The 18,023-nt window shown below is 43.1% G+C and overlaps 2 protein-coding genes across 2 annotated transcripts; both read right to left on the bottom strand.

Moving 5' to 3' along the window:
* Positions 1 to 134: 134 nt before the first annotated feature.
* On the bottom strand, positions 135 to 8,042 carry LOC106951442 (RNA-binding protein MEX3B). Its single transcript, XM_015038989.1, has 4 exons — positions 7,474 to 8,042; positions 6,377 to 6,949; positions 4,113 to 4,354; positions 135 to 4,032 (listed from the first exon to the last, which is right to left on the bottom strand). Exons 2-4 carry the CDS (start codon positions 6,882 to 6,884, stop codon positions 2,812 to 2,814), a joined length of 1,971 nt encoding a protein of 656 aa, XP_014894475.1. The 5' UTR covers positions 6,885 to 6,949; positions 7,474 to 8,042; the 3' UTR covers positions 135 to 2,811.
* Positions 8,043 to 9,208: 1,166 nt separating this feature from the next.
* On the bottom strand, positions 9,209 to 17,748 carry LOC106951443 (methyl-CpG-binding domain protein 3-like). Its single transcript, XM_015038990.1, has 7 exons — positions 17,506 to 17,748; positions 15,461 to 15,617; positions 13,588 to 13,725; positions 13,387 to 13,477; positions 13,089 to 13,266; positions 9,996 to 10,151; positions 9,209 to 9,887 (listed from the first exon to the last, which is right to left on the bottom strand). The coding sequence occupies exons 1-6, from the start codon at positions 17,697 to 17,699 to the stop codon at positions 10,001 to 10,003; spliced, it is 909 nt and encodes a 302-aa protein (XP_014894476.1). The 5' UTR covers positions 17,700 to 17,748; the 3' UTR covers positions 9,209 to 9,887; positions 9,996 to 10,000.
* Positions 17,749 to 18,023: the final 275 nt, after the last annotated feature.

Genomic DNA, 18,023 nt, shown 5'->3' on the forward strand with positions numbered 1-18,023 from the left:
TCTATGAGAGAGAGAGACAGAAAGAAAACCAAAAAAAAAAAAACAAAAGAAAGGGGGCCACCGAAACAGACTCCGCCGCCTGAAATGCAGCGATTTTAACACTATAAGAGGCAGTTACTGCAAACTTGTTGAACTTTTTTTTTTTCCACCAAAGGAGGGGGAAAAAAAACAAACACACACAAAACAGGACGTGCCTGCCTTATTAGAGTAATGCTATGAAACACAGGACGACTCAAACTACTAACTATATAGTGCACTACATTTTGTGGCGAGTACAGCGCTGTATAGATAGATTTAACACATCCGGGTACTTCGGGCCCCTTCGGGGGAGTAATGGAAAGTCGATGGGAGTCGAGGAACTTCTGGGGTCCAGGGTACAATAAAAGCATAAAACAAACAAATATCTTTTAGTTTTAGGTGCTTGGACACCATTTCAGACGAGGTCAAACATTATACTAGAGTGCTTCTTGTTGCCATTTGGTAACGTTACATTCATCACTTCAGCCAGCCTCCATTGAGGTGAACCAGTACATTGTAGGACTCAGCATTTAATATTTTTTTAGTTGTCATTTGTTCTAAATTGTATTTTTAATTCATGAGATGTGCGATCTGTAAAATACAATTGTTAAGCATGAAATATGCCAGTGTATATATTCTTTTTAAACTCAATGGGTTTCCTAGTGTTTTCTCACCGCTTTCTTTTAATCACTAACTCTAAATCACATGGAATATTAATTACATGACGTTATGTCTACAAAGTCTCAGTTTCTAAAATACGAGCCATGAAGGCAGACCATTTTTTATTTATTTTTTTTTTTTTTAAAAAGCAGAGATAAGAAAAGGAGATACAACTTATCTTGGGTTTTCTATGGCTGTCATGCATGTGTAGTCAGCAGAGAGTTGGCTCCCCCTGGTTGCCGCTGAGAGAAGGGAGACCAGTCACATCCTTTGTGGGGGACTCCCCTCGAAATTAGAGGATTTCCTGCGATTTGATTGGCTATGTGGCGGCAAGAAGATGAGCTCACCCAAGGCGCCATTAATGCAAGAGCTGCTGGTAGATATGAAGCTTCGATACTCCTTTTATAGACTTCAGTCGAGGCCAGCTACAGTCACGATATTTAGACCTGTTAACCTAAAAGGTTTTCTGTACGGAACTGCCAACCTACGTCTCCGAAGACGCAACACCTAAAGCCAACATTCGACATTTGTTTATTTTTACACTTTTATCACTATACAAGGCCCAGAAGAGATCCATTTACTCCCATTCAAACCGTTTCATCTCCGCCGCCAGCGCCCCCAAAAGGGGGAGGAGCCATTTTGCGGGAGAAGAAAGTGGAGTGACGTTGAATCCATCTATATAATTGCAACAGTGTCATCTGAGAGAGACAGCTTTGCTGTCCGAGAGGGGTGGAAGACGGAAACGAAAACAGTAAGAGCCGTTTCTCTTTTTTTGTTTTTCTTTTAACAAAGGGATTACAGTGCGCGAAAACTAAAATTCAAGCCCCTTGTTCGTCTTCTCTCCTCAACCGTGTTGGACTTAACATTCTCATGTGACATCAAAGCCCTGTCTCGTCGTAGAGTTCAAAATATGTCTTACCCACACACTACACAGACAAGAGTCATAAACTACTAAAAGAAAAACAACAACAACAACAAAAAAAAACTAAAAAAACGAGTAGATCTAAGTGTAACAGACACGATTTGGATCAGACGAATGAAACGGCGCCCTCTCCGGGTGACGACGCACTGGTGCGATTGGGCATCACACCAACACAAACACGAGATGTGAAGGGATTGTCAGGCAGTCTAAACATACAAACCGACCACAATCACAGGCCGTCAGCGTCGCTAAAAATGGTACATTTCTCACTTATTACAGACTAATAAACAGCCGCACTAATTATGCGGCGAGGACTCATCCAAATTTCACCCAACGTGTTACCAAACTGAATCGAGGAGCATGTTCCCAGTAATCATTTGGCTTATTTATCGGATGGCTAAGTATTGTGTGGCATTGAGAATTCATCCTGAAGAGGTTCCTCGAGAAGTGTAGTGTTTTCCAATAGGTGCCTGACAAACATGCCAACCTAAAAGTAAAGAATAAGGATGTTCCAAGAACCATTTCCACTTTGTGTCACAAAAGGAATAAAAAAAATTTTTCTTTTAGCATGAGCGAGCGAAAGAGCGCGGAGGACAATCGGGGAGGAAGGAGGGGGGTCGAGGGCGTTAAAATGAGGAGTAGAAAAGTGCAGGCCTCGTTGACAGCTTTATCGAAAAATATCTGTTAAGTACAAAAGTGTCAAAAGGAAAAAAGGCTGTGAGACACAGAGAGAGAGAGAGAGCAAGAGAGAGAGAGTGAGAGAGAGAAAGAAAAGCAGGCAGAGATCTGAAGAAGCCAGAATGAAGACGCGTGGAGACGAACAGGCGGGCAGGCGGCCCGCGGAGGGGCCACTCCACGTCGAAATGAAGGCCTGAAGAGATATAAGACACTAGTTTCCTTCCATAAGTTCACCGCTGAGAGACAGTCTGAGCCCCGACTGTCTGCAGACAAGTTTCAATCCACTTCCCTCGGAAAATAAGTCATTATTATTATTATTATTATTGGTATTATTCATCTTGACAGTTATCAGCAATATATCAACATCCGTAAAGTATCATCATCTCTATTAATGCATTTAATATGGTCCATCATCTGTGTGAAGGTTATTAGTGTGATTCCTTCCATTTCCTCCACCACAGCTGGTGCCCGTCTGCCTCCCCACCCCTACCCCGCTACCTAACCCCGCTCCACCCACTCAGCTGCCCGTGGCATTAGGAGAAGATGCGGATGCACTGTGTGGTCGGAGTGTGGCAGACGGGGCACTCGGGTTCGGCCGACTGGCAGATTTGGCCAGCGCACTCCATGCAGAACAGGTTGTGGCCGCAAGGCACGAGGGCCGCCGTCACCTCGCTCTCAAAACACACAAAGCAGTCCCTGTTGACGCCGGGGCCGACGCCGACGCCGACAAGTGCCGCCACCCCGGAGCTGCCTTTGAGGCGGCTCAGCATCCCGGAGGTGATGCCCACGTTGCTGCTGCCTCCCTCGGAGTCGGTGGGCGAGCCGCCGGGCAGGGACGAGGCCGAGCAGGAGGAGTAGCCGGTCGACGAGCCGCCGGAGCTGGAGCTGGACGCGCCCGAGAAGGAGCTGCCGCCCGTGCTGCCAGACTGCAGCCAGGAGAGAGTGCTGAGGGGGTCGCTCTGGGCGCGGCGGGCCAGCGGGTGGTCCAGCGGGCCCACGCCCGTCTCCTGAGGCAGGGTCGGAGACAGCCGCGGGGTGATGGCGCCGCCGCTCAGGCCGCTGCTGTTGCGTCGCAGGGGCTGCTGCGGTTGAGAAGACGCGGAGGTCTTGCTCCCGGCTCCGCCGTTGACAAAAGGCGCCCAGATGTTGGAAGCACTGAACTCGAAGCCCAATTCGTCCGAGGAAGCGAGTCCCGGGGTGGAGTCGCCTCCAAAGGTGAAGCCGCCTCCGGCGCTGCTGGAGCCTGTGCTGAAAGGACTGGTGGGGCTGCCGCCCTCGGCGGGCTTCCTGTTGGAGCTGAAGCTGTCTGAGCTCATGCCGCCGTTGTGCGTGTGATAGGCGACCGAAGAGGACATCTTCCGGCTGGAGGAGTGGTGCATGGACATGGGAAGAGATGGCGGTGGGGAGGGAGGGGGAGGAGGAGGGGCAGGGTGGTGGCTTGTGGCTCTGGACCAGAGAGACGCCCCGAGACCCCCGCTGAGGGAGCCGAGGCCTTCTAGACTAACGTCGGTCCCGTTGGTGTGGAAGTCGTTGTCTCCCTGAAGGTCGACAAAGGTTCCAGTTCGGAGGGTAATGTGGGTCTCGATCTCCTCTCTCGCTCTGTCCACGTTCTCCGGCATTCCCGTCACCTCGAAGACGGGGTCTTTCTCTCGGCTAGGGGTCACGATGTAGGTGTGAGTCTGCTGCTGGATGCGCTTGATGGTTGCTCCTTTCGGCCCCACGACTAAACCAACCACTCTGTAGGGGACCCTCACCTGGATCGATAGAGAAAGACGTTATTCCCGGCCTCGATTTCAGCCGTTTCTGTTCTCCAAACCCCGGACGGATTCTGTACCTGTATGGTGGTCTGTCCCGGTAGGTGAGGAGGGCCGGGCAGAGAGCCTCCTCCGCCTGGCCCTCCAGCTTTGCAGCGAGACGCCCGGATCATGGAGAAATGCTCGGCTGCAGATACAATTTCACGCTTGGCCATTTCCACATCCTCCCTGCGCCCCGTCACGATGAAGACCGGATCCTCTCCTCTGACTGGAGTCTTTATGTAGGTGTTTGTTTTGGCACGCAGGGCCTTGATCTTACAACCTGAAAAAGAAAGAGCCACACAAACTTGTTTTAGGCCCACATTTCTCTTTGACCTAGTGTATCTTTAACATATAACAAAACAACAACCTGAAGTAATAAATGACACAAAGTACTTGCTGAAACAGGGCTTAGAGTCTCAATCACATAATCTAAAAGGATTATTTTATACAATTATCTATGCGCACATGAATAATAAAAAAAAAAAAAAATGCTCAATGAAACTAAAACAAGTTGCCATACTGCAATTAATGTGATCCAGGCATTTATGACTTCTTCAACAGATGTCAACATTAGGTTACTTTCGTTTCCACGAGCACGAACCTACATCGAGTTTATTGCAAATCCAAACACTACAGGCAGACTTTTTCTGTCAAATACCAAACCAGTGAGAAAACAGAGGCCTGAAAGGGTGATTTGTCTGATTTCCTAAAAATAGGTTAAAGAGAGACAGTACAATGAGACACATTAATTAGCATCTTCAGAAGGATAGTACAATATTAACTGGCAATTTAGCCTGAAGCTATCAAAAATTACATCAGTAAAAGCAAATACATCACAGCATAAACACACTGTATAAAACACAAGTATTAACTTGTGTTTTTTTTTTTTTTTAAACAAAGGTTATAATAACATGCGTTTTTTTTCCAGGTCCATGTCTACAATTGCTCAATAAAAGCAAACAGTTTAAAATGTAAATTGCAATAATTTCAACATTATATATATTATATATATGTATTTCCTAATATAAGTGCTGAACGTGTTGATAAGGCTTTATACACTAGTGTTACTAGAAAACAACACCTCTCTAAAATATGCCTGAAGTAAAAACAATACTGATAATCATTAAAAATAGTTAAATCAGTAGCAACAGTGATGCTAATAAGGCGTTTAAGTTGACTTGCTCACACTGCATTAATGGCTTATATAAAAAACACATGCCTGCTTCCCCCCCTCTCCCCCAATTCATGTGGAAAATGCTCGACTTCCGATTGTTTGATTGGATACTCGACTTCAATCAGGACTACCTGCCGTCTGCCTTGTTTATATCCTGCGCTGTCTAAAACCGGCCATTACTGGCAATCAAATGGAGCAAGGGCGATCATGGCAGCAGGTATTCTAGCTGTAAGTGAGGTAAAGCGGGTAGCTGCAGCAGTGTCTGTCATGTAATGTTGGCCTCGGTAGCTCCGCCGCTGCTCTGTGTCTTTAAATGCGAGGGCTTCACTGTCGGCGACCAATGGGACGCACGGAGCGTGATGTCATTCTGGGAAGCAGAAAGCATGGCTTTTTCAAACAAAGAGAACAATGCCGTAACGCTGGCGCGGCTGCGACGAAAATACTGAGCCCGAAACGCACGTCCAGCCTCACTTCAGGTTACATGTTGATTAAAAACCGTAAAGAAATGCTTAGTTTGTGGGGGGGAAGGCGGCTCGGCTCGCAGGCGCTCGGCAGCATCGGCAGACAGCGCTGGGTGCAGGGCGTTTACACCGCCCAGTCCCGTGTTTGTGCGCCTGCTTTGCCCCCGTTCGAGCTTCAAATCCGCGCAGAAATCGCGATAACAAGGCGACATGGACACGTTTTCGCGTTCGAGGTGCGATGTCTGTGATGAAAGCGGCCGCTTTTTATGCGCCACGCACAAGCGGAGCGGGATTTCGCTACGTTTTCTTTGTTTGGTGCAGGCTTCTAGACACGTCCAGACTCCCGACAATCTGCCGCTTTGTCTGACCCTCTTCCACCCCTCCCCCTCCATCCTCCTCATCAGCCACCCTCACTCTCCCACTCTCTTGTCAGATTATTGTCAAAATATTGAGGAAAAATAACGGCGGAAAACAGCCCAGATGTGCCACATTATGCTCGCTATTAAAAACCAAAACAAGGCGATCGGAGCAGCATGCTTAAAGCTCTGAGGGGGTTTAAGTTCAGGGAGCCCCCCTCTCACCAGACAGCCACCCAAACAAAGAGCCAGCCAGACTCCGGCACAAACACAAACACGCAATAATTATAATTATCAATCAGCATTCTTACCTTGTCTCCCCACTATTTCAGCGACATGCTCGGAGCTGGGGACAGGCACACATTCAGTCATGTTCACGCTTCTTTTCCTGTTGCAGAGGACGGAGCTTTGTTCCCCGTGGAGCATGGAGTGGGACCCGGCCATGTGGTACCCGCCAGAGCCGTAGTACTCCGGAGACGGAGAGCAGGACGTCGGCGAGTCCCGGGACCCGCTGGGATGCTCCAGCATCTGCAGATCCACGTAGCCCCTTCCGCCCACGCCGTTGCAGCTCTCAGAGCCCGGACCCTGGGTCCCGTCCAGAGTGTCCACAAGCCCGTTGCCTCCACCGCCGCCGCCCCCACAGTCCACTTTATCCATGGCCATGAGTGACAGCTGGTCCAGGGCGAAGCGGAGAACTTCTTGGTGGTCCTCATCCCGGGAGTCCTGGTCCGTCTCCCGGGGCAGTGCCACGCCACTGTGCTGGCTGCTGATCACCACGTCGTGGTCCATTATCTCGGGGTGAAATAAAGGGCTAGGCATAGTCTCTCCGTGGATCTCACATCAGATCACGGATGCCAGTTTGTTAGGAGTGATCTCACCTTCAGCTGAAAAACACACACACAAAATAAAATGCATTAAAAGGGGGGTGGGAGGAAAATAAGGAGCTTCCAATAAATATGTAAAAGACGCGTGAAAGGGAGTACCAATCAACAGCAGCGAGCTCTACCAGTGTTGATTTGAGCGGCTTGCTTTGTCTGTTGTGGCAGCTTGTCTGACAACTGAGCCCATCCAGCAGGCTGCTTGTTGTCTTGTCCCAACACAAGTGAATTAAAGTATTTCTCAACATTAATGAAACTAGGAATTGTAGCCGAATCATCTGTCACTAACGCACGTGTCAGAATAGTTAAAATAAAAAGTAGAGAATGAACAGACGCTGTTTTTAGCATAAAGAAGAGAGCTAACAAGCTAGCTCCACAGTCGGCTCACAGTCACGTTGTCGACCCCTTTGTTTGGGAGCACCGCGGCTAGCTGCTTTAGCTCTGCTCTGCCAGTCGAACTTGTGTTCAATATAAAAAAAAGCCGTGTTGTTTTTTAAAATTAAACAAGCGCGGAAACATCACAAACTTACTTTATCTGACCGCTGATATCCTTTCTTCGCCTGTCGTTCAGTCTTGAGGGAAAGACGAGAAGCAGCAAGAAAGGAGGAGGAGATCAGTGCAGCGCAATGAGCTTAGCGCGACAGCTAACTAGCCAAGCTAAATGGGGGGCGTTGGAGAAGGGGAAAAAACGTTAAAAAGCAAAAAGGGGGCACCGATGTTGTTTTGTCTTCCCGGACGGCCACAGCACGCTCCTAGGAGGGCCGCTGAGTCTTCATTCTCCGTCTCGTCAGTGAGAAGCGTGGCTGAAACCCGAGGCTGGGAGTTCCCTTTGAGTTATAAACCAGTGATTCTCTGCTCCGCTCGGTGCTGCCGCCTGACCCCGCTCGCTCCGCCGCCTTTGTCTCACCAGGCGTACGCCGCTCCGTCTGCCGCACACACGGCACTGACGTCAGCCGCGACACAACAATGGGTTCAGAGGCCACATGCAGCATCGATGCGCCGCTCGCTGCCGCTCCGGCTCCCGATATGCGACACTCTGATTTAATTTGTTAGGGAATTTGTGTTTAACGCGTCCGGTTGCAGCGCGGGCAGATCAGAAAATGAATAGATTGAAATAAAAGTATATGGTCATGGTTGGGTGTGTTCATCATGGCTACCAATGAGGTGTTTGGGGTGGTCCAGTTACACCTCCGAGTGATGCTCATGCTCAGTGGTATTGTTTGCTTCATAGCTTATTTTATAACAAGAAGCATAACTTGGCAATGTCTGATTACTGACCTTAAAACACACCGAAGAGACCATTTATATGTATATATATTTAAAAAAAATACTTGTCTCAAATACAACCCCATGTGTGCGTTGAAACCACACGACTCATAAATGAATGCTACGATTCAGATAGCTGGTCTTGTATCTCAATGCCTTTAACAATTAATCATAAATAGCAATTGAAATAATAAAACACTTGAGCTAAATTGTAATAAAGGATGGACCAGCAGCAGAGGGCGTTCCTCTACACCCTGATATAAATCTCACTGGTTTCCACTTTTTTCTTTTTTTGATGACCTCACTTAAGGTGAAACAAGGAGAGTTGATTCTGGGTAAAAGATCTTAAATGTGCCATCTCATGCAGTAAAGATATTGTTGAAAACATCCCTTTCTGCTGCTTCTGTTCGATTGATACATCTTATTTCATAATTTGTTAAGTGCTGTATGGGCGCTTGCTGCAAAAAAAGCATTAAATGCAACATTTCAACACATCAACAATTACCTTCCACAGGATATATTGTTGTGAATCCCCAGTTATAGTTTATGTAGAAGGCACAGATTGAGGATTTTGGATTCCTGATCAATTATTGGTCAAAATACTCTAAATGTCCTACTATATATATATATATATATATATACACACACATTATTCTGACTAGTAATTAAATAATTACAGTGCCTTGTGGAAGTATTCACATCCCTTGAAACTTGAAGCTATGAAAATCTGAAAAAGGATAAAAATATTATTACTCTTTGTATTACTGTTCGTATTGAAAGAAATAACTTGGAAGTCCATGGTAACTCTGGAGGAGCTGTAGAGAGCCACAGCTCAGGTGATTAGATATTAGACAAATCTGGCCTTTACAGAGGAGTGGTCTGATCCAGCATGTAAAAAAAATAAATAAATAAGCCTGTGGTTGCAATGTGACAAAATGTAAAAAGCTTAAGGTTTATGAATATTTTTGCACTGCGTTGTCAGTGAAACAAACTCACGAGTTATAAAGAAGCTGCATTTATTTCACAAACAAAAATAGCATAAGGATGTACAGTACATCAGTGTTGTACAATTTCACTTGTCTTTCCAAATCTTTAACGTTACTCTCTAAACTTTAATGTTGTTGGCAAAAGAACACAAACAATGCAAATATGACGACTCAGGCTTAGTATCAGGAACAAAACTAACCGTAAAACTTGAAGAAGACAGCCACACGAGTGCTGTGTTCGTATAAAAATACTGCAGCTTTTCTACGCTTTCAGAAAACACACCGTATAACAAACCACCTACAGTATCGGTAAAATATAAAGCAACGCAATCTGGGAGAACAGTTAAAAATATACAGCCTTTGCAGAACCCACATCGACATTATAAAAAACACACGAATTCACATATGTGAGGTTTGTAACTTCAACACTGAGGTTAAAACAGCTGGAAACTAATGTAACACTGCATTGTATTGAGCACCTTCCACAGCTGCCTTACATTAGTAGAGGTAAAACAAAACAAAAGAAAAAGCACCCTTTTAGGATTACATTACCAAGTGTAAAAATATAAAACAATAAAGATGACAGTCTTTGTTTGGGTTAGGAAAAATTTTAAGATCTATTTTTTTTTTTCTGCATTCGAAACAAAATGGAGTCTTTTTTTTTTTTTAGTACATGGAGTTTATCAGCAAACCTGAGAAGAGATGAGAAAGAAATGCGTTACTCACTCGGGAAAGTAATACAGTCTATATTTCTGTAAACTACATGAATCAAATGGCTCTCGTGCTGAGTTTCCGTCTACCTCGGCTATAACTCCTCGTTCTCCAGCGGCTCGGTCTTCTTCTCCACTTTGTCGTCGGCTGCGTCTGCGGCAACATCTTCTATGTGAGCAAGAGAGTCGGCCATCAGGGCCTCTTCAAGTCGTCTCCTCACATTCTGCACCAGATCCTCCTGCCTCCTGCACACAGACACACACACACACACACACAATGTCAAAGATGACATGTTGTGGCTCTAAAGTTGCACTCCATCCCCCACGACGCTGTCAGAGACTGGCAAAATGTAAACACTTTCAATCCACCACAAAACATCCATCTGTATATAAAGATCTGTTGACTGATTAATCATGATTAATCGCACATTAGCCATAGATATCTTGTGATTAATCACAAATAACTGCATTTTAAAATTTGCTTTAATGTGCCTTAGCAGAATGTTTGTAGTATTCTTATAAAAATAATTAAATATAAATGTTCTTATATGGATTGAGATGGATTTACTTGTTTTATCCAAATTAATGTTTCTTTTATAATCGCAGCAATACCAGAAATGATAATTGTAAAGACTATTTTACAGAAAACTCTATAAAAGGTACTTTCTCTGAAAGATTTGTCAGAAGTACTCATACATGTACTCCTGCACAAGATAACTGCGCAGCAGTTCGGTTATTTTGTACAGTTAATTTTACTCCTGTCATGGAAGAAAATTTACAAAGGCAACAGATTTTAAATGGGATTATAAAAAGGAAATAAAGAGCAATGAATAAACTACAGCGACACGGAGTGTAATACAGAACTGGAAGCCATCCCATAACGGGCTGTTAATAAGACTTATTTTTGGGAAGTTCCTCCATTTGATTGACGGAAACCCCTAAAAACATCAAAAAGCTGTTATGGAGGAAATGGATCCATCAAATCGTGACAAGTTTTTCTTTCCTGAGGAAAATTTATTAAGAAGAGCTGATTAAAAACAAAAATCCCTGGAGTTGCCTCGGAAGTGAATGGCTTGCATATAAAATGATGCTTTGCTATGGTTTGTTTACAGCAGCCGAATAATTCTGGGGTTCTTCACCGATTCTCTGCCTCTCAGCTGTGAGTGAGGCTCACAGCTGCTGCTCTGCGCGCAGCGCTCAGAGCCGAATGAGAGGAGAGGTGGACAGGAGGGGAGAGAGAGTGGAGCTGTTTTCAGAGACAACTTTCCTAAGAAACGGGAGACCAGCCCCACAGCTGAAACAGAGAAAGAAATAACTTCGCTCCACAGCGCAGACGAGGTTTACATAAAAAACCAGGCCTTAATCGTGTGTTAAACATGAAGGAGTCTTCTTGTTTGGTTAAAGTCGCTTGACCGGAGTCGCAATGTAGACTTGTAAATTTAAGAGGTTTTATGGTTTGTTTTTTAGGTCTTTCTTCACCACAATAGACCAGAGAAGCGTCCATGTTATTGCAGACAAACTCCAATCCATCTATTAATGTGCCTCCTCCCATCATCACACAGAGACATGGCATCAAGATCCCTAAACTCCTCAGTTTGAGTAGACTAGTCCTCAAGTTGAGCCTTTTCACGTTTCTGCCAAGTTATCACTCCAAACTTCAATGTGTTTTAATGGGATTTTATGCAAAAGATCAACATAATTGTGAGTCGAAGGAAAATGAAGTATGGTTCTCAAAAAAAATCTTCAAAACAAAAGCCAGAAGTAGTCATATTTGCAGTTTGCTACAAAACATGCAGGAGACACAGCAAACATGCTTAACAGGGTGATCTGGCAAAATGAGACAAAAATCTAACCTTCAGACATGCTAGAAAATGAATGGCAGAAACCGACTCTGCACATCCCTCTGAACACACCATCACTACAGAGAAACACGGTGCCGGCAGCATCAAGCTGTGGGGTTGATTTGTTCAGCAGGGTCAAGGAATTTGATGAGCATTGATAGGAGGATGGATAAAGAAGCTAACTGGTTGAAGAAAATCTTCTAGAGACGGCAAAAGGCAGGCCTACTCTAGACTGGCAGTTTATCTTCCAGCAGGATAACAAGCTGGAGCTACAATGGGATGATTTAGATCAAAGCACATATTTGTGGCCAAGTCAAAGCCCAGGCCTAAAAATACTCCACAATCTATGGCGAGACTTGAAAACATCTGTTCATGGACCCATCATCCAATATAACTGCACTGCAATAGTGGCGGAGCCAAACTCCAGAAGCAGTTAAGGGGTTATTTGTGGCCAATTGTGATAATTATGATAAAATGAGTAAAAGCAAATGAAAGTTGAAGCTAGACTGAAGTAAATAACATGAGCTGAAACTAGTCAGACCACAAACACACAGCAATTTACACAGATGAGAACCACGGAGAAAAAGAAGCAATAATGACTGGAAACACAGAAACTAAGCAGCTGAAAATATAATTTTCAAATTAATTGCACAACTAAATCCAATTTAGAAATTTTTTTTTCATAAAATTTATTAACACTTCATCTATCCACTCTACAGTTTTGCTATAGAAGACCAGTAGGATTTTTTTTTTTCCCTAAAAAGGTTGAAATACTCAACGGCTTTTATCCCGGTTAAAAAAAAAATCTCATCGGTATAACTGATTTTTTAAAATTATTTTTGTTAAAAAGAATGCCTTTAAAAATGTTGCCAGGGTCGATTATGTTTAAGTGTATTGTTTTAATATAAATTTTCAGTTAGAAATGTGATCACTATGGCAACCATAGACAGAAAACACCCTTCTATTAAAACACCCTTCTATTGATCACTTTTGTTTCACGAGTAAAACCAGAGATTCAGTTTGAACCTGAAATTAAATCACTTTATTTTCCCCAAGATACTATTAGCCATTCATACGAGGACACTTTTTTTTTTTGACAGAGCTCAATATTTAATGGGAAGTCCTAATTTTACACATATCTTGTAATCATAAACTAGTTAGAAGTTGGAACAGTTTTCACCCTCTGACCCCAAACGGACAACCCTTAGCAGCACTAATACAAAAACAAGAATCACCTTTGACACTCCAAATAATCTCTTTGACTGAACTATTTTCTATGAAGGAAGCCAGAAACAATGGGTTCACACAGATGCTCTGTACTTTGAGCTCTAACTGATCCTACCTGATGTCATCATCAGTCACCACAAAGGCCTTGCAGAGAGGCTGGGCCGTGTTCAGCCAGACTCCCGGGTTTTTCTCCACCGCAGCAGTGAGCTGGCCAGTGATGGGCGCTGGGCTGGTGTGCAGCGCGCTGGCAATGGCAGACAGCAGCGTTTTATCAGAACACACCGGCCCGACGCCTGAGGGGGGGGGGGGGGGAAGGAAAGAAAAAGAAAAAAAAAAGGATGGGTCAAGTCAAGCTACAGAAAATGCTAATTTTGAACTCAACCTTCTCCGCATCTCGGTGGTGCTGTCCTCACCCTGCAAGCCTTTGGGAAGGTCCATAGTTTTCACCAGCTCTTCTGCTATGTCGAATGCATTTAACCCGCTCAGCTTCCGCTCCCAGAACAGCTGACCAGAGAGACAGATGTTAGACTTTTAGCCGGAAGCGAATATGCTCCTTTATTCAGGGCAACATTAAAAACAGCGTCATGACTTTTTTTCTCCATCCTCCAACTCACTTGCTTTGGTTGGTCCACCGCCTTCTGAGGGTCTGTTTTCACCTTGTTGTTGGGATGATTAGTTATCTTAGTCACCGGCTGTTTGAAGATGGAAGCAGTCTGTCGAACTGGGAGTGTTGTGTTTAAATCAGGCTTGACCTGGAGAAGAGACAACATGACATAAATAAACCAAAAACAACAGCTTAATAAGCGCAGGCGTATTTGGTAGAATCGCTGTTCTATTGTTTGTTTCGTCATTAGCAACTTAATTGTGGTGAAGTTGATTAAAACCTAGATGTTGCTTTATGAGCATTACAAAAAAAAACTCTTAGTATTGTTATGCAAAGCAGGAAAACGATAGAAAAATGTAGATATTTGGAGTTATTGCACTTTTAATCCGCCTTTAGTTCCCGTGGTTGCAGTTGCGCAAAATCATGTAGGTTTATCGCCAAGCGAATGATCATCGATTACACCAAACAGGTGCTAAAAATCATCAATACTCCACACTTGTTGAGGCAGAAAAAGCTGACCATTACAACTGAATGAGGAACAGAAAAAAAAAAAAAAACTCTGCTGCCAAGCAGGTCAATTACCATGGCAACAAGATCAAACTCAAGGTCGTCACAGTATCTCACAAAAGTGAGAACACCCGTCACATTTTTGTAAATGTTTTACTATTATATATTTTCCATTGGACAACATGGAGGTTACGACACTTTGACAAAATGTAAAGCAGACGACATGCAGCTTGTATTACTGTGTAAATTTGTCGTTCCCTCACAATAACTGAACACATACCCAAATAATGTCTAATCAGCTGGGAACAAAAGTGAGCATGCAAGCTATTTTTTCTAATATCATGTGACTTGGTAGTGTTACAAGGTCTCAGGCGCATTAAATTTGGTGGCATCGCTCTCGGAGAAAAGATTTTAAAGCAGACCAAAATCTCAAGATGCGTTATTCCAAGCTTCACAATCACAAAGAAGCTGGAAGCCTTGAAGATGGATTTCCAAGGAAAACTAGAGCAGCAGACAAAAACACATAAAGTACGTTTCCCTCAGGAATCAGAAGATATCCCTCAGAGCTGGTAGAAAGCAGCACCAACTGTCCAGAGAAGTCAGTCAGACCAGGACTGATCTTACTGGAAGGCTCGTATCCTGGAAGCCATCACACCAAAATGAAACGAAGCTAAGGGACTCAAATTTGTGCAAAAATGACAGCGACTCTGGACTGACGAGTCAAAAAATGGGAAATATTTTGCTGAAAGCAGAAGGCATATTGTTATCGGGAAGGCTGGAAAGTTGAACAATAATGTGTTTCTGCAGGCTGTGAACGGAAAGAAATGTTCTTTACAAGCTTGGCGTTGCTTTTCTGCATTTAATGGAAGATTACATGAGACAGAACGCTACAAGGATGAAGATCCGATTAGTTCTGCAAGATCTTTGGAACAACAGAGGGTAGACACAACAAGAAAGGATAGATTTCCCTTTGCTTTGTTCACAGTGTTTTTTTGTGTGTTTTTTTTCTTTCGTTTTTACAACTTTGGCACAGAACTCTGAAAAGTGTGAGACGTTTTAAAAGTACCTTTTATCAGTGACTAATGTAATAACGCAACACATAACCGGAGAAGGCCCTACTAGATACACACAGGATTTAAAATTTAAAATCATAAACCCCTTCTTTTTGCTACTTGATGTACACTTAAACAACATGCAAAGTCTAAACATGTAAAGGCTATCAAGCTTTGTATGAACAAAAGCATTAAAGTTTTCAATAAAAGGGGAAAATCCCTGTTGAAAATTGACCAAAAAAAAATTATCTTGATAACTTATTTAATGTTAGTTTCTGGAAGGTTGTTGTCTTCATATCCTGCACAGTCTGCTGTTGATCTCACCTTGAGCTGATGGTTTACGTCGTAGAGATTCTTGTGCCTGCTTCTCTGCACTTTGGTCTGCAGCGATCGTCCGGCCCGCGGCTGGCCGGTGTTCACATCGGTGCGAAGGTCACTGCGGAAAATCTGTGGCTTATTGAGAATACGCTTAACGGGTAGGCTGAAAAAGTAAAAGAGAGAAAACGAAAAAGAAATATGATGAAGTGTTCTTTCAAATTGTGCATGAATGCAACATGAAATGGAACATTTAAGTAGGTTTACTAAAGTGGTGATTTACCAATATCACTTGGCTATAAATACTCTATAATGCAAAGAATGTTTTTTTTTTTTTTTTTTTTTTTTTTACATTTTCTGCACCCCAGGCTTGTATTACTCAGCTGCCTGTGGACGTCCACCTCCAATAGATGGAATGACAAACATCAAGCACATTTGTGTCTTATTTCTATTGATTTTTGGAGGTAAGGGCCGGCGAGTAAAAGGTCTGTGTAGATTAGAGATGCACCAGTCAGATGTTTACAGGCTGATGCAGATTTCCAGAGATCTGGAAATCATATCAGGTTCGGCTACAGTTTTTTGTCTAAGGACTATTAGACATAAACCTAATTCCCGGCAACTTTATTTTACGTCTACAATTAAAACAAAAAGTTGGCCATAAAAGAAATGGATGCTGGTGGCCTCTTTACATAGGTGGTAGAAACTACCCAATTATTCCTATGAATGCATAAAAGCACATGTCTATCATCTACCAGATTTTACAAAACTCAAAACAAACCTCAACAACAAACATGCACATTGTTAGTATGTTGATAGACTGAAAAAAATAGGATTTTTTCCCCCCATTTTGATGCATTCACAGAGCCGGAATCAAATCAGACATTTCGGTTGTTGACGTGATGATCAACGATCAGAGAATTTGAAAAAAATATTGTCTGATTTTGATAATAGGCAAGTTGATAAGGGTGGAGCATTCCCCATTGTACTAAAGAAAAGACCTGATGGGATTTTTATGAGCTGCAAGAGAAGTGGATTAGAAAAAAAAAAACTAACTACCTAGTAGTGTAATCTTAAAAGCTTAAAAATGAAATGCACATCTAAATTCCAAAAAGTAATCTGTAAAAACGTAAATTTTGTATCAACATTTTAAAAGATACAAAAAAATATTCGGCATTTGAACCGTTCGACTGTTATCAAGAAAGGCATAACAGCAAAAAGTGGTCAATAAGAGGGTAAGAACTATCACCACATCAAACCTTTTTTCTATATTACAAAATACAGTAAATGAGAGTTATTACTGAATTAAAAACTATTGTAAACCAACAAATAAGTCAGTTGCATAGATGGGGCCCCAACATCCTTCCTCTTTCACGTGTGGCTCAACACAGAGGTGACTGGATAGACTGGTAAACGACAAGCCAGGAAGTTACAACAACCAAAAGTATTTTTTTTATCCTTATTGTCACTAATAATAATAATGAAGAAGAAGAAGAAGAAGAAGGCTTCTGAATAATTTTACTCAACTACAAATAACATATTTAAAAAACAACAACCAATTAGTTCATAACTAACGGAAAAATACACTTAAAGAAAAAAAAACTTAGCCACATATAGACACACCGTAAACAATTAATGCCAACCTGTGCACTATTCCTCCCATTCCTTTTTATTTTTTGTAAATGAAAAGTTGCAGTGTGTCTTTGCCAGGAGGAAGTCGTCATAAGGTCGCAGAGAGGAGGGGGTCGCTGAATGAAGTGCAACACCGGGCCCTGCACCCTCGCGACTCAAGCGTGTGTAAACAATGAAACTTAGCTAGCTAATCAAGCTAGCGCTCAGCGGAACAACAACGACCCACACAACGTACCTACCGCTTCCAGTCACACTAAACCATAAATTCAACGGACCCATAAAATACCAATTTGTTTAAGACGGTGACAGAGAATATACATAACTCCGACATGTCCACATGCTAATGAGTGTTTAACTACACAACGAACGCGTGCCTGCACATCTTGTTTAGAACAACTCAACTAGCACGCAGTTCAACGTCTCACCTTTTTCTCTCCATGGTCCCGTTTTGTATCGCTGCGTTAACTGGATATTCTGCGAAGAAAGAGGGGAGAAAAAGTCCGCTATCTACCTGTCCTAAATTTACAGTGTTTAGCTGTCGAATCCTGCTGTCAGGACTTTTTAACGCCTGCAGATCACTCCGCCTGCTGGACGCGCAACATAATCTACTGTAATGCATGCGCCACACAACACTGTAAACTAGTCCGACTCTGACTCTCCATCTCTGCTGCTCTAAACGTTCTCGCTTACACAATCAGAAAGCAGGAGCAGCTCCCACCTACAGGCGACTTTTTTTATTTATTACATAGAGACTGCTTTCATACGTTTCTAGTTTTAAAGTTAGTTGCAATAAAACGCCTTTTATTGCACTTGGGAAAAAAATAATAGTACACATTGGACTACTACACACATATTGAAATAATAGAATAAGAATACAGCTTTGGATATAGGAACTATTTTTTTGCTCACCCTAAAAACTGTTTTAAATGATATCGATCTTAAT

The sequence above is a fragment of the Poecilia latipinna genome, unplaced genomic scaffold (genome assembly GCF_001443285.1).
Source record: "Poecilia latipinna isolate Pla-1442-1.1 unplaced genomic scaffold, P_latipinna-1.0 Scaffold459, whole genome shotgun sequence".
Taxonomy (NCBI): Eukaryota; Metazoa; Chordata; class Actinopteri; order Cyprinodontiformes; family Poeciliidae; genus Poecilia; species Poecilia latipinna.